Consider the following 16,934-nt stretch of genomic DNA (forward strand, 5'->3'; position numbering starts at 1 on the left):
ACATTTTCTTTTTGACCAATTATAAATGTGTGCGTATATATACATACACTTCATTGTCTCACCTCCCATATTATCTTATTTTAAGGTTCCATCACATTTCACGCGAATCATCGAGTGACTATACAATGACAATATTGGAATATTGGAACACCAAAATTACTACACCACCTTCTCTTCTGTCTGTCTTTTAGTCTTTGATCCAAAACGAAAACGTGGGCAATCAAACAACAACATACGTAGGACCCAGTATAGTCGCAAGGGAAGCTTGGCCGTCTATATCGTTGACTCCGCCCCTTCTCCGCCCTCACATGGATTGCGCCGGACCAATAGGAACGATGCATTGCATACATGGGAATAAGTCAAACTCACTTCTTTGACAAACAACACTTATCTCTATATTCTGTTTTCTTCTCCAAGAAAACTATCAAAATTTCAACCACCTCTGTTTATTCTTTTCCTTGGAATTTTTCTATGAGTTTTACCATTACTTGTAGTAAATTTCAGTAGGTGTAGTGCTACTAACTATCGTTAATTATGTACTAAATTTTTTTGGCGAAGGTCAAATCAAAGCTATATGTTAATGATGCAGTTAATTATTATTTTACGATCGCATGTTACAATTCTTTAATTAAAATCTGGAAAATCTCTACTACGTACACTTTGTTTCTCATGCAGCTTTTAACTTCTATGTATCTTTTTTTTGTTTACCTACATAATATTTTGATGAGATGATTCTAACAGACATCTCTCTCTCTCTCTCTCTCTCTCTCTCTCTCCTGAAACTGTAAAGCCACGTGGTATCTTGACGCACCACCTGACCTCACTCCTCTATTCTCTACCATACATATTATTTCATGATGTTGTTGGTACAAGATCTCACTCATTTTCTCATGGTCTTAGTCCAAACTCTTTTAAAGCCGAGTCTGTTGCATCTCCTATGACTTCAAACTTCACTACCCCCTCTCTCTTCTTGTGCTTATTCCTTTCCCCAAACCCTTTAAATATTTATGTGGACAAAGGAGGACGACGACTTGCCTGTCCATAGCTCGCTCTTGTTATTCTTCCTACCACAGTCATCGTCTTCATCTCCAACATCGTCACTCTCAGCAGACCAAACCTATAATTAATCTAAACGTTACGTGTATACAATATCCGTCATGGAATCTGCAGCTAGTGATCATTCTATTCACAACTGCAGATCAATTGAAGCACAGCATGTCGTACTTTCTCCCGAGACGGCGGATGATCACGATCATCATGGGAAGCGAGTTGTAGATGAATTAGACTTCTTTGCTCATAAGGGTCGTTTGAAAGAAGCTAAAGATCACACGGCAGAAGTTAAAGAAGAATGCGATCATCACGGGGTTGGTCAAGAAAAGCAACTACCCGACGTAAATGTGTGAAACCACTATATATAGCTGGTTACTTATTATTGACTACTTCTATATTTTGATTTTTTTTACACCATCTGACTTTTAGTGCTATTGGGTTTGTTGTTTTTTTTGTAATTTTTATAATCATAGACTGGATTGAATCTTCTTACAACATACACCAGTAGCGACAAATCATCCATGGATGTTGGAACTTCGTCGTCCCGTAATATGGAAGACAAGCATAGAACAAATGAGGTACATCTAACATAGAATATTTAGTCAGTGTTTTTGCTTCTCAGCTTTGAAAAATCGATATGATGATGCTATTCCTACTCCTATATTCTCTGATAAATTTTTTTCCGCAAGTGTTTTTAAATAATAAACTATTTTGATCCTAATTTGGATCGATATTCAAGTGAAAAGTTATAATATTTTGGGTGCAGTTGGCAGTTCTTCAAGCTGAACTAGGCCGTATGAATGTAGAAAATCAACGGTTGAGAGGTGTGATTCATCAGGTTAACACTAATTACCAGGCGTTGCAGGTGCACCTTGTGAAACTGAAAAATCAAAAGACTGATCAACAAGCTGCAGAACAACACAAGGTATATATAGAACAAATATACAAAATTATTTTTCAATTACGTTTCTTTATTAATTATGTCTTTGATTAATTTTATTAATATCATCACGTTCATGGCTTTTTTTAGATGAACTTAAATGGATCAGAGGTACTAAAAGAGAAGCAGTTGATGAACGAGTTCAATAATCTTGCTCCAAGACAATTTATGGATATGGGAAGGGCTGAGAAAGATGAGCTTTCACAGTGTTCTCATGAAGGCTGCAGATCCCAAGATTGTTCTGGGTCGTTCCCTCGAAACAACATAGTCGAGTCAATGGAGTGCTGCAAGGGTACTAGTCATGTTCACAGGGATATTAGTGGAAGAAGTAGTACTACTGGGGCAGAAGACAGCCCTGACCACGAATTTCAAGGGTGGATTCCTAATAAGGTTCCCAAGTTGATGAGCCCTCCTAGGGAAGTGGATCAAGCCTCATCCGAAACCATATCCATGATTAAAAAAGCTCGGGTTTCTGTTCGAGCACGATCTGAAGCTTCCATGGTATGAAACTCGTTACCTTGACCTCTGCTTGACTAATATGATGAGTGTGTATATGCATAAAATATTGGCTTAATAGCCAAAATGGTCTCTGAGATTTGTATAACTCATCACTTTGGTCCCTAACATTTCAAATCAATCAAAGTGGTCCCTGAGATTGTCCACTATCCATCATTTTGGTTCTTTCGTTAAAAACTTCGTTTAGTGTCCCGGAGCTCTTGGCTGGAAGTTTGGACAATTTTCAAAGTTTCGTAACTCAATCGTTTCTTAATCAAATTCGACCCATAATATATCAAAATGAAGATAGGAAAGTGTAGAACAAGATTATACATATTTGAAAGCCCAACGGTAGCTGGCGATAGCCGGAAAATAGCCTCAAAGTTGACTGGTCTGAGGAAAAACTGGAAAACTCGCACGGAAACTGGGATAAATTTTAAACATTCATAACTTCTTCAGTACTCAACGAAATCAAGTGATTCAAAAATGAAAATCATACTTTTCGACAAGAAAAAGAGAATGGTACCTTTTTAGATGGCTATATCGCCGTGGTTTGGCCGGAAAACAGCTCCAAAGTGGCTGTCCAAGGCCACTTTGAGGCTATTTACCCAGTTTCCGACGAGTTTTCCAGTTTTTTCTCAGACCAGTCAACTTTGAGGCTATTTTCCGGCAATCTCCGGCATCCATTGGGCTTTAAAATAGGTATAATATTATTCTACACTTTACTATCTTCATTTTGATATATTATGGGTCGAATTTGGTTAAGAAACGATTGAGTTACGAAGCTTTGAAAATTGCCCAAACTTCCCGCCAAGAGTTCCGGGACACTTAACGGAGTTTTTAACGGAATGACCAAAATGATGGATGGTGGACAATCGCAAGGACCACTTTGATTGATTTGAAATGTTAGGGACCAAAGTAATGAGTTATGCAAATCTCAGGGACCACTTTGATTGATTTGAAATGTTAGAGACCAAAGTGATGAGTTATGCAAATTTCAGTGACCATTTTGGCTCTTTACCCTAAAATATTACCTCACTCGTAAAATGTTCTCTCGCTAGACTATCTTTTTTTTGCTACCTAATTTGTCAAATTGTGTAATTGTTTCATTGGTCAAGTTGATTCTTATCTATACACATGGTGATCCAAATTTACAATCTAAAACATAAGTTTTTATATGACAACATTAATCTCAAAAGAATATTAATTACCCTCCCACCATGATCCACTCTCGTTGAAATTAATTTTCCTAATCAGATGCATGACAAATTATATATACCTGTATATAAACATATCCTTTTTCGAACATTTCAAAAAGACCTTGATTCCCTAAAAGATGCAGAAAATATGAACTGATGGAATATAATTCAAAGATAGAGAAACCAATAAGACCAAGAGAAGTGTACGGCTCGTTTAAGAATTTCATAATCTTTTCTCTCGATATCTACCTTAGTCTTGATTGTCTTAGCTATTTGAAGAAAGTCAAATACACAGCCTAGCAGTCATAATATTAAATTCGAACGTGCAGATATCTGATGGATGCCAATGGAGAAAGTATGGCCAGAAAATGGCTAAAGGAAATCCATGCCCTCGAGCTTATTATCGTTGCACTATGGCAACTGGTTGCCCAGTTCGCAAACAGGTACACCTTTTTTTTTTCTTTTTAGATTAACAGTCTGATAACACACAACATGTCAAAATATTAATTTGGCATGAGAAAATCAGTTTTCCTAACAAATGGACCTAATTGGGTTCCTCATTACCAGGTACAAAGATGTGCGGAAGATCGAACAATACTTATAACAACATACGAAGGTCAACACAACCATCCACTCCCTCCAGCTGCAATGGCCATGGCATCTACTACATCAGCAGCAGCATCAATGCTTCTATCAGGCTCAAATCCTAGTGCCGATGGCCTAATAAGCTCAAACACCTTCCTAGCAAGAACAGGATTGCCTAACTGCCCACCAAGCTTGGCAACACTTTCGGCTACAGCCCCATTTCCTACTGTCACCTTGGACCTCACTCGCACTCCCACTTCCTCAGAGATGCCACTTGGCCAACCAAACCAGCACCCTTCAAATTTTCCCCACAACAATCTTATGTCTGTGCCACAAATTCTAGGTCAAGCCCTTTACAACCAACCCAAATTCTCGGTTCTCAATAGCCTTCAGGGGTTGGATAGTACTACACACTCACTGGCTGACAAAGTCAGTGCAGCAACAGCAGCCATCGCAGCTGACCCTAATTTCACAACGGCTCTGGTAGCAGCCATCACCTCTATCGTTGGCAATGTTCAGTCAAACAATAACACCAACAACAATGTTTCTCCAGGAAACGATAGTGGCAACAATACATGAATAAGTCATTTTCATTGGTAATGATAAATATGGATATGAAGTCAATTCTTAGATATTTAGCTTGAGTGTAATAAAAGACTCTCATTGATTCAATGTCTTTTTATTTATTTTTAATTTTCCCCCAATTTATTTTAAATCGTACATATGGCCTTATATAGAGTTTCTATAATAAGGATGAATATCTTTCTACAACTTAAACAAGTTAAAACTACAATGCATTTTATGATGGGAATCGTTTATATTTATTAGATCTTCATTCAAAGGTCATACTTTCAAAAACTGTCTAAATTCAAAACTCGCTGATCATCTACAATATGCAAAAACGCATGGTATGGTACACAAAGCTGAAATAAAGTACAAATAATCAAATGGCTTAACAATTATTGATTTCGAAAGAGCTGCTACGATAAGTTTGGGTTTGATAATTATTGGATTGATCTAGTTATGGATTGTATATTTTCTGTTTCCTTGTCCTTCCTTATTAATGGGAAGGCTAATGGTTATATCTACCCTAGCAAAGGTATTAGACATGGAGATCCCTCCTTGCATCTATTTTATGCATGCAGTCACTTGTTAGACAGCTAATGAGATAGCAAACGCGATCAAGTAGGAATTCTTTCATCACATTTTGGTTATAAAATTGCCAACCTAATGTTTTCTAAAGCCACTACCAAAGTTGCTAGAAATGTTCTAGATATTCTTAAACTCTTTTGCTGAAGATTCTGGGAAAAAATAAACTTCTTTAAATTTCCAATTAAATTAGTAATGCTTGTAGAAATTCTATCGCAAATCTGTTACAAATACAACACAAAACTACAATAAGAAAGTACATATATAGGGATGTACAATGTATAATTTTTTTTAAAAACCTGCAAATTCGGAGTTAATTTTGAGAGGTCAAAAGAAACTAACTAGTGGAAAACCAATTCTCTTTCAAGAGCTAGTAAGCTAACCTTAATCAAATCTAATTTAACTGTATTCCTAATACGTGAAGGCAATGTCGTTAAATATGACATTGATAATCAGTTACAATATCGTCTTTCATGTTGTTCGAGTAGCTATGTGCATTGTTGCTGATCAATTTCAACTCCCTTGTACTGTACATTCACTTTAATAAGTAAACAGCTTCAACAAGAATCTAATTCTGATTCCTCCTCGTTTCAATTCCTCATCAATTCAATTCCTCTATTTTAATTATGATTACGTAAATGAGTTATTAATGTTTCAATCATCTGATTTTTAATCAGACACGGCCTAAAACAAAATACATTGTATAAGCTCCTCCATATTCAACTCAAAAGAGTGGGCCAATTTATCTTGCGCTTGAGACTTAGCATTGAGTCATTGGGCCGAAAGAATCATGGAAGTTGAGATGGGCTTGTGCCATACGGACCCAAAGCTAATCATCAGACTCTGTAGTCTTCACCACACAGGAGCACAGCTCATTTTCCTTCGTTATTCTCTCTTGCACGAAAAGAATAAAACGACTTCTGCGGACGTGATGATCAGTCATCAAGAACACGTGTACGTATGAGATTGAAAGTTGTCGGCTTTGGAAATCCAAACGGAAATATAAATATCTTGTCCAGTGGGAAGTGTATGGGGGAAAAGCGCACTCCTTTCCTTTCTCATCGTCTTCCTGCCTACATACTGTGAGTCATTTTCTTCCTGTAATTTCCTTTGTAATTATCGCTTTCAATTTATAATTTTTTTTAGGAATTCAATTCGAAACCGTAGTTTCTATCAAAGCAGTGATCAACAGGTACCATAGATTTTTGTTTTTCGGGAATTTATTTTTAATTTTTTAGAGATATGTTTTCTGTCTGTTTGCGTTATAATTTGTTCTGATAAACTTTGATTTCGTGCATAATTGATCAGTAATCGTTGTGTATTTGTTTTATTTGATATGGTTGTGGTTGATTACGAAAATTGGGTTTATTTAACTGAGCTGACCTGACTTTTTTGTAATTTGAACTCTGATTTTGTTCTTTTTATCCGAATTTTATTCATTTTCAAGGAAAATAAACGGTGGTTGAAGAAAATATTAAGTAAAAGAGTGCAGTGTTAGACAGCGATGACCTGGTTTCTGTCTGCGACGCTTTTTTGTTGAATTTTTTGATTGATGTGTTTGTGAGCAAACTCGACTGTGACTCCGGTGGAGTACTGTTGTGATTGCGTTTCACTAGTTTAAGGGCTTAGAGGTTTTTTTTTTATTTTCGTCAACAAGGGTTTAGAATGGATATGTTTTGGTGATTGATGGTTTTTTTTTTTTTTTTGGTCAATTAAGGAGACGGATTTTTTTTTTTTTTTTCTGCATGCAGTTAAACATGGAAACCAAACTCAAATCTGTTACAGCGACGCTCTTTCTGTGCTTCTTCTTGTGTCCGTTGGTTTTCTGCGAGTCCAATGATGGGTTGCTCCGGATTGGTCTCAAAAAGAGGAAACTTGATCAAAATAACAGGGTTGCTTCCCAGATTGATTCCAATGAAGGAGAGGCTCTGAGAGCTGCTCTCCAAAAGTATCGTCTGGGTGGGAATTTGGCTGATTCTGAGGACATTGATATTGTATCTCTCAAGAATTACATGGATGCTCAATACTTTGGTGAGATTGGTATTGGCACTCCCCCTCAGAAGTTCACTGTGATATTTGATACTGGTAGTTCAAATTTGTGGGTGCCTTCATCTAAGTGTTATTTCTCGGTGAGTTTCTTTGTCTTAGTTTTGTTATCCTTTATATGTTATTAATAATTTAATTTCCTCTCTTCGTGATGTTAGATTGGAGACAATGTAACTATTTTGAATATGAGTGCAGATTGCGTGCTATTTACATCCGAAATACAAGTCAAGCAGTTCGAGCACCTACAACAAAAATGGTTTGTTTCTGTCAGCATGATTGTTTATTCTATTTTATTGTTGTTAGTCCAAGGGTTAATGCATGTACTCGTTGGTGGAATTTTCCTTTTCATGACAAGAGACGATATTCTGGTTTCTTCCATTATGCAGGTAAGCCTGCAGCCATCCAGTACGGAACGGGAGCTATTTCTGGGTTCTTTAGTGAAGATCATGTAACAGTTGGTGATCTTGTGGTTAAAGATCAGGTTAGTTTAGCATTTTAGTCATACACATTGAACTTCATGTTGGTGGTTTGCCCTTACTAACACAGGCGGTTTGTTTCAGGAATTTATTGAGGCAACAAAGGAACCCGGCATCACATTCCTGGTAGCCAAATTTGATGGCATACTTGGACTTGGATTTCAAGAGATTTCAGTTGGAAATGCTGTACCTGTGTGGTACGTTGTGTCTCCTGTGTTGTTATTATGAGTTTCTGCTTTGTTTAGTCCTGAAGGTTGTGTGTCATTGACTCCCAAGGTAAGTTAACAGCACAGGTTTCATTTTCTGAGAATTCTAACTATAGGAGTTCTGCAGGTATAACATGGTCAATCAGGGTCTCCTGAAGGAACCAGTTTTCTCATTCTGGTTTAACCGTAATGCTGACGAAGAAGAAGGAGGTGAAATTGTTTTTGGTGGAGTGGACCCCAATCACTACAAGGGAAAGCACACATATGTTCCTGTTACACAGAAAGGCTATTGGCAGGTTGGTGTTCTGAACGTTCATTGTGTGATAAAAATCGAGTTTGTGAAAAAATTCTAATATTGCCCACTCTATTGCTCTTGTTGGCAGTTTGACATGGGTGATGTTATGATTGATGGTCAAACTACTGGTAAGTGAAAGATATTTTATATTTGCTTTCTTCTTTCTTATACATGATATTTGTTTAGTACGATTTTATTGACTTCTAGCTGATGTAAACATACCTATTTCAGGATTTTGTGCTGATGGCTGTTCGGCAATTGCTGATTCTGGAACTTCTTTGTTGGTTGGCCCAACGGTGCGTATTTGTGTGTTATTATGTGTTTTTTTTGTTCTGGAGTCGAACAGTCTCCGTTTTACTTAAGAAGATAGTTCAGAATTTGTTAAGGGTGGCCTTAATGCATCTCCTCTAAGAGGAATTCTATTCATTTTCGTGGTGTTATTGTGTTGCACATCATATATGGGGATGCAGTCCTTTTCTTTCTGGTTTTTTTTTTTTTTTTTAAAATGTTGTTTTCAATTGTGGGTTTCTCATCAATCCATGCAAATTTTATTCTCTAATTTTTCTATTTTATAGTGGAAACATACGGTGCCCTTGGATTTTGAGCTGGTACTTCAGCTGTTATTGCTTTCCTATTGATTGATTATTCTTTAGACGAGGAAAATCAATTATTTTTTACAACATATTTTGTTGTAACTTTGAGTCTGTTCCTGGTTTGAGGGTTAACGTATTTGCGTGTGGATGTGCATGTTTACGTGTTTATTGTTTGTTTTTTATTTGTTGTGCGTTGTTTCTCATTTACAGACTATTATCACTGAACTTAATCATGCCATTGGAGCCTCTGGGATTGTAAGTCAAGAGTGCAAGACTGTAGTTGCACAATATGGGGAAACCATAATTGAGAGAATTTTAGCAAAGGTACAATTTCTATGCTCCCATTGTTATGTAAAATCAATCAAAAGCTTGGTTTGGGGAACTCGAGGAGATTTATATACGTACTTGTTGATTTCTAAGTAACTGTATTTATTACCTTTATTTTGGCAGGATCAACCAGCGAAAATCTGCTCTAAGATTGGTTTGTGCTCATTCGATGGGACTCGTGGTGTTAGGTTAGACTCACTTTGGTTTGAGGGATATGATAGAAATATGTTTGCTTTGAACTATCTTAACAATAACAAGGCTACTTATGATACATGTATTTGTTTCTTCAATCAGTTTGTCATCTATATAATTTATTGTATTTCCAGTGCACTCTGTTTATTTATTTTTGCCAATTTGACTGGTCAGTATTGGAATCAAGAGTGTTGTGGAGGAGAACGCTCACAAGGTTTCTGGTGGCTTATCTGATGCGACGTGTTCTGCTTGTGAGATGACGGTTGTATGGATGCAAAACCAGCTCAAGCAGAATCAGACACAGGAACGAATTCTTGACTATGTGAATCAGGTGAAGTTACCCTTTCTCGGATATGTTTCTCTAGGTTGCTATTTTGTGGTTTGCTCATAATCTGGTTTGTAAATGCAGCTCTGCGAACGGTTGCCTAGCCCAATGGGAGAATCTGCAGTTGATTGTGGTGGTTTGTCTTCCATGCCCAATGTTTCCTTTACAATTGGTGGAAGAACATTTGATCTCACCCCTGAGCAGGTGCCATATAATGTTTAGATATGCTTTCATTGTTCTGACACTTAAAGTTATGTTTGACGGTGTATCTTGTGTTATCTCTTCCAGCCACTGACCTGTCTGTACATGCACAGTATTAACGGTGGCTTACTTGATTGCATTACTAATATATTTCTTTCATGTTTTTTTTTTTATGGAAATCAGTATGTGCTCAAGGTAGGCGAGGGAGATGTAGCACAATGCATTAGTGGATTTACTGCTTTGGATGTCCCACCTCCCCGCGGACCTCTCTGGTACAATCTGCCATCTATTATAGACTTCTATTTAGGAATTTTGTTTGGGTCAATAAATATTTCATATGTTGGTATAATTTGATGGACATCTCAATTCTAATATCGTCGATGGAAAACAATCTTCCTCTTCAACTAAGGTCAATAAAACAATTTTCTTCTCCAACTAAAGTAAATATCGCTCGCTAAAATTTCTCTTCATTGACCTAATCCTAACATTGAAATATCTTTGTGACCGCAAACAAATTACCCCTCAGTTTTACGATCCTCTTGCTTTTGTCAAGATAATTGTGGTGATATACTTTTGTTTCTCCAATGGAAGTTGTGAAGTTCGTTGGTTGCATGATCCTTTCTTTCTTGTTGGCAAGAGAGCGACTCGAAAGGAAATTACTAATGTTTTGTTTTTTGTGACAGGATCTTGGGAGATGTATTCATGGGTCGCTATCATACTGTGTTTGACTATGGCAATGAGAGAATCGGTTTTGCGGAAGCTGCATAGATAAATATTAGCTTCGCATGTGCAGCTTGTGCTCCTCGCTTATTCTCACTTTTACATATTGGAGTTTCAGAGTATCCTATCTAGTACTGGGTCTGGGAGTAACCAGTGAATCATAATTGCATGTAAATATACCAGTGTGTGGCCTTTATTCCGATGTATTTTCAACGTTGCTCTGAGACTGAGAAAGTGGATACTTTCCGACACTCTTTTCATATGCGATACATTTGATCGATCGTTTATATACATGTACTTACGTTTGTGCCACTGTACTATGTAAGCTTTGTTGCCCCCTTGAAACGTCTTGTCGTTAGTCTAATGGGGAACTTGATTTCCTGCCCTGTAACTTACTGAATGCTCAAGATTTATATAGGTCTTATGGTCGACTTCTCGTGGATGCATACGTGATACACTTCTGTTAGGCTGTTTCTCATTGCCTTGCCCTGGCTGTTCAATTTTGGCGTTCTACGTGTGCCCTTGAGGATTAGTTGAGTTGATATCCCGGGATTCCCCGAGTTTCAAATTTTAGATTCTAAAACCCTATGGAGCGATTTAACGATTAAAAATTAGGAAAACTAATGAAAAAGGCTTGAAAACTTTGAGTTTGAATGATAAGGACAAAATAAAGGGTAAAGTGAATAGTATCAGGATTGACTTTTTAGTGTAAAAATGTGGTTTTTCGTTAAAGTGAACAGTACCGGGTGCTTTTCGTTAAAGTTCCCTTAAAAATTTCAGAATATATAGTTACCCTGAAAACTGATTTATTATTCCTGTGCAATCGTCTGTTTTGTAGATCTAGTTTCGTATGTTATCGTTTTGGTTCTTTCGGTTTGCCGCTGACTAAAGAGTTTCCTTCATAAGAAAAGAAACAATAAAAAGGGGCAATGCATAAAGCATAAACAAATTTTAGTTGGCAAGGGATGCATCTTCTAACCAAGTTATGAAAGCATCAAGCTCATGGATTGGGATTGATGGGGGCAGAGATTAGAAACCAATTAAAATTAAGACGATTGAGAGGATCCTATTTTTTTTGCAAGAGATGAGATCGCTTGTGGATTCGCTCTATAACGTTGTTTAATTAAAGAGTTAATAGCATTTCAAGATGCAGTTAGGATCATTTTATCCCTATATAGGCCCGAGATTGAGTCATGCGGGAGCGTGGTGAATGATAACGACAAGACTAAACATGATGAGTAGAGACGAGCAAACGAGGAATCGTGAAATTTTATTTGATGTAAAGTGAAGATCTTATCTAGAATAGTGTTGGGTGTGATGTAAGATAGACAAAAAGGGAAAACTTCTCCCTTATCTTTAGATCTAACATAAAGTAGCAAGAGAGTAGCCCCTCAAGAAATTCACATTTCCTGCTTAAAAAAATATTGGGAATAGTTCATTAAAACCCATGCGTTGTGAATGTGATTAAAATTCGAATGGAGATTGAAGGAGAGTAGATTTTCACATGGGATGTCTGAATTTCCAGCAGTATGTAGTGAAGGCAATACAGTAAGGCCAAAGCCTCATAGCATTCATTTCATTTGTAGTTGTAAATGTGACCTCATCACATGGTAACGTTTGTTCGTAAAGCTACCTAGCTACTTAGCTAAGAAACGTTTTATTCCCAAAGTAGTGAATATTTGGTTGCTTCTTGACCAGGCAAAAATGTGACCAAGATGCACTCTCCTATTTTATAGTATATCAGTATTATATCAAAACAACTTTAATTTGGATTCACTTAAAAGAATGAGGGCTCCTCTACACATCGTAGTTTAAGTAGTTCGGATCTACTGGTTATATATTTTTTGAATTTTTCAACGCACATCTAATCGTTAAATTCGGCATCGTATGTCATTGTTGTAGTCTAAAATTTTCGAAGAATGAGACGTGATTGATATGTTGATGTTAAATTTAGAGCTAGAGCTTATGGGGAATTTTCTGGTATGTATTCTTCTTTTTATGAAGGCATATATTAGCATGTGAATTTTTGAAGAATGAGATTGTACTCGTTAAATCCCTTAATTCTTTAGCGCACATCCAACCGTTAAATTCAGCAATTTATGTCACCGATGTACTCTAGAATGTGAATGCAGCTTAAAGCATGCTCATTAACTTTGCCTAAACTCGAGCTGTACTGAAAATTCAAATAAGCAAAAAAGCCAGTGCTATCCAATATGGGTTGGGCGGTTGGTCCCTTTCTTCACAAGCTGACCGGTTTGAAGAAAAAAACAGGGGGGAAAAGAAGACGGGTAAATTTGGGAAGACATAGTTTGGTAATGTGGGTCTCTCTCTCTCTCTGGTATCTCTGTGTGCTTATATAGCTGTAAAGGAGATAAGTTTTCAGTGCCTTGCCCCCTCAGACTTCTCTACGCACCGACAGATTGGATCAATTTTTTATTTTTTTTTTTAATTTCCTTCCTTCACGTTGTGATACCACTTATGCCACTTTCTTGCACCAAGAATAATTACCAGGGAGGATTCAAATTGATAATGTTGGAATCATCTAACATTGAAATTTGAAAACAAACAGTGGTCCAACGGTTAAACAATTTCTGATATTTTTGATATTTTTCGTAAATGATCTTTAAAGAGTGATATGAAAAGTAGACAGTTTTAATAATTAAGTAACATTGTAGAATGAGAATGAGAGTTGAGAAGGTAAAACGAGAAGGTTGCTAACATCACCTGTATTAGAATACTGGATTTCAAATGTATGAGCAAGTGCTGACGGCTTAAGCTACGAGTTTTTTGGATTAAAAATTTATAATTCGGTTGGATTAGAAGCTTTCTAGTTTAGTTGACCTTACCTCAAATTCTTTATGTACATTAATATAGGTTGAATATTCATATTAATGCCCCAGTACTATGAATCTTCAATTTCACATTGTCAAGTATTGTGCTGGTTTCGCTCTCAAGTTTCCACAAGCCCCAAAAAGAAATTTAATAGCGTTGACATAAGGTCACAAGATTAGAGAACAAGCCGTCACTTAAGAACACATGTCATCACATTTCACATATTTTTCACTATTATCGCAGTTTAACAGTTTGAACTCATTAAATCTTAACATCAATTGTGTACGTAAACATATATGAATTTTACGATAGATTCGATATCAGTTGAAAATTTCTTTACGTGTATGGACAACGACAAAACCGGTAGACTCGATCAACCTAATCACAAACCTAAACAACGTTATCTCATTAATCCATTTTACATAGATTCCGGAGGAGTGTGAAGGAGTGTGAACTCATTCAACCCATGTAGAGCAAGTCATAGTGCAAAAGTAAGCTCCATTCACACTGAAAGAAAAAATATTCAAAAACCGCGTTGAAAGAGAAAGACGATGCATCTAGAGGTTTGTTAAGTACTTTTTGGCGCCGCCGAAAAAAAAAAAGAATGCCGACTTCTCCAAAACGCAAAAGCACTTAAGCAGCATATTCCCCTCTTCCCCCCATAATCTCCTCTTAAGCCCGCAATCTTGGCATGTGGCTTCATGTGTCGCCATGTGGGTGGCGTTATTACAAGCCTAAGTAACTGCGCTCCAAGACGGCCAGAGCTGTCAAACGCCCCTCTCCTTTTGCCACGTGGCTCGATTACAAGAAGCTTTAACAGTTAATTATCTGGTTAATTAACATCTTATTTTATATACTTTTGGGGTTTACTTTTTGGACCCCCCAACCCCAATGTCACGTATAAATAATGAGCATTTAGCCATTCAGGCATACATTTCAAAAATCGCCACCAAACATAAAACTCAAAACTCTCACATTTTCTCTTCTGCCATGGAGCACTGGACCCGAGGACCGACCGTCGGCCGCGGCTCCACTGCCACAGTCTCCCTCGCCACCAGCACCATCTCCGGCGAACGATTTGCGGTGAAGTCTACCGAGCTCTCCAGCTCGTCTTTTTTGCAGAAGGAGCAATGTTTCTTGTCCAAGCTAAGTTGCCCCCATATAGTTAAGTACTTGGGCTGCAATGTTAGCATTGAAAACAACGAGCATATGTACAATCTCTGCATGGAGTACGTATCCGGCGGCACGCTTTTCGATGCGATTCGGAGGCGGGGAGGGCCGCTAGAGGAGGCCATGATCCAACTGTACACACATCAAATTGTGCAAGGATTGGAGTATTTGCATGAGAATAAGTTGGTACATTGTGACATCAAGAGCCAAAACATTTTGGCGACCGAAGAGAGCGCCAAAATTGCCGATTTGGGTTGTGCTAAATTGGTACAAGGAGTTGCAGAGGACGAATACTCTGTCGAGGCAAGTGCTACTATTTCGGGTACGCCGGTGTTTATGGCGCCAGAGGTTGCTCGCGGCGAGGAGCAGGGGTTTGGGGCTGACATATGGGCTCTAGGGTGCACAATTATAGAAATGGCAACCGGTGGCGGGCCTTGGCCGGAGATAAATGATCCGGTTTCAGCTATCTACCGGATTGGGTTCTCCGGTGAGGTACCGGAGATTCCAAGCCGACTTTCGAGCAAGGGTAAGGATTTCTTGAGCAAGTGTTTGATGAAAGATCCAAGAGAGAGGTGGACAGCTAAGCAGCTTCTTGAGCATCCATTTCTGGAAGAGCATTTGGGGTCCAAGTTCAATACAGAGCAAGTAATGGGGTCTCCAATTAGTGTGTTGGATCAAGGCCTTTGGGATTCATTTGAAGGATCTGAAAGTCCAACGGGATTGCAATCTGTTGAGGTTGAAGGTGTTTGTTTGAATTCTCCAACAGAAAGGATCAAGAAACTGATTGGATTTTCGACATCTTCATATGCACCCAATTGGGAATTTGACGAAAGTTGGTCAACTGTTAGAAGCAATGGCGACGAAGAACTCGAAAACTTGGATGTTGCAAACAACAATGTCGTCTCAGACGATGAAGTTTTTGCTGCAACTTCTTCAACTGTGGCTTCAATTGTTCTTGAAGAGACTGAGAGTTTAAACTCCGATGAGGATTTAGATTTTGAATTTATGATTAGTAATAGTGTGATAGAAGATTATTTTGTATCATACCATCTTGAAATTGAATCAGATAATCAGAATTATGATTTTATTCACTCCCATTGTTATCATTCGTGTCTTAGTTTTGCCTGCCAAAGTAACATTAGTGGAGTTTCTTTTCTATTTTGTTTTAGTTTTAGTAGTTCCAACTTCCAAGGGCGACAAGCCTATAGCATTGACAAATCACCGACTAGCTACCCGTTTAGCGATCCTGCTGCTCCCAATACTAGAAGAGGTCTCAAACTTGAATTGTCAAAGTTTCATAGTTGATTCAACGGCTCGCTACTAATCAAACATTAATATTGTTCATAACTTAATTATCGTTGCAGTCTAATATGCCAATGGTGTTATACAAAAGGCATCGATGCAATTTTTCATTTTAAGGAGGATTTTATTTTATCAGGTTTCGGATGTGGAGCTTTACATGTTTCGACAGGAATGCTCCCTCTACTTAAGGACCTTAGTTAGGGTACCAAACTGTGACTTTTGATTAGTTGTCACTCTGATTATTTATATATTCCTAAGCTTAATTAAGCATACACATAACCTGGATCTGCATGTATTTATTCACCCCTTTTGGCCTCTTATGCCGTCTCTATACACAAATCAAGAGGAGCTGTCTCTCGTGTTATCCAGAAGGAGAAACAAGGCCAGCTTGTTCTTTTAATTTTTTGATTTCTTTTTAATTTTTAAACATATCCCAATCATTGATCTTAGGAAGATTGCATTATTCTATTGTACACCTAAGTTTTGCAAGCTAGGCCAGCCTTTTTGTTTGCATATATTTTCTTTGAATATTCTCCTCATGACAACAATATATCATGTGGGCATTAGGCTTTTCACTGACATGCATGTGAAGGGTTAAATCCATTTACAGTCTGTGAAGAGCTAGCCATAGCCAGTGAATTGATCTCTGCTCTGATGTTCGATTTCTTCCCTTCTGCAACTACAACAGTGGCCAGCTTCGGGCAGGCGGTTAAAAGGAGGACTTTCACGGCACGACACTAGTATTATAAACCTCGCTCTCACATACTACCGGAGATTATTCAAGTCTTCATATATATTTTGGCTTGACATAGAAGTCAATTTAATTTATTG

General features: G+C 37.7%; 3 protein-coding genes across 5 annotated transcripts; all 3 read left to right on the forward strand.

Annotated features, from left to right (window-relative positions):
• The first annotated feature begins 888 nt into the window (after window positions 1-888).
• LOC103430107 (probable WRKY transcription factor 31) lies at window positions 889-5,040 on the forward strand. 3 transcript variants are annotated; one of them, XM_008368238.4, is made up of 6 exons: window positions 889-1,397; window positions 1,524-1,628; window positions 1,817-1,975; window positions 2,081-2,491; window positions 4,014-4,127; window positions 4,252-5,040. In XM_008368238.4, exons 1-6 carry the CDS (start codon window positions 1,158-1,160, stop codon window positions 4,846-4,848), a joined length of 1,626 nt encoding a protein of 541 aa, XP_008366460.2. In that variant the 5' UTR covers window positions 889-1,157; the 3' UTR covers window positions 4,849-5,040. The 3 variants fall into 3 exon arrangements, with proteins under 3 accessions (XP_008366460.2, XP_070664976.1, XP_017186358.2); XM_070808875.1 differs by having other exon boundaries at window positions 1,916-1,975; XM_017330869.3 differs by having other exon boundaries at window positions 889-1,391.
• Window positions 5,041-6,298: 1,258 nt separating this feature from the next.
• LOC103430083 (aspartic proteinase A1-like) lies at window positions 6,299-11,144 on the forward strand. Its single transcript, XM_008368217.3, has 14 exons — window positions 6,299-6,500; window positions 7,170-7,547; window positions 7,660-7,720; window positions 7,851-7,945; window positions 8,025-8,137; window positions 8,274-8,442; window positions 8,530-8,569; window positions 8,673-8,737; window positions 9,245-9,358; window positions 9,485-9,549; window positions 9,728-9,884; window positions 9,963-10,082; window positions 10,263-10,351; window positions 10,763-11,144. The coding sequence occupies exons 2-14, from the start codon at window positions 7,176-7,178 to the stop codon at window positions 10,845-10,847; spliced, it is 1,545 nt and encodes a 514-aa protein (XP_008366439.2). The 5' UTR covers window positions 6,299-6,500; window positions 7,170-7,175; the 3' UTR covers window positions 10,848-11,144.
• Window positions 11,145-14,547: 3,403 nt separating this feature from the next.
• LOC103430108 (mitogen-activated protein kinase kinase kinase 18) lies at window positions 14,548-16,106 on the forward strand. The gene has a single exon (XM_008368239.4). It carries the CDS (start codon window positions 14,622-14,624, stop codon window positions 16,104-16,106), a length of 1,485 nt encoding a protein of 494 aa, XP_008366461.3. The 5' UTR covers window positions 14,548-14,621.
• Window positions 16,107-16,934: the final 828 nt, after the last annotated feature.

The sequence above is a fragment of the Malus domestica genome, chromosome 11 (assembly GCF_042453785.1).
Source record: "Malus domestica chromosome 11, GDT2T_hap1".
Lineage (NCBI taxonomy): Eukaryota > Viridiplantae > Streptophyta > Magnoliopsida > Rosales > Rosaceae > Malus > Malus domestica.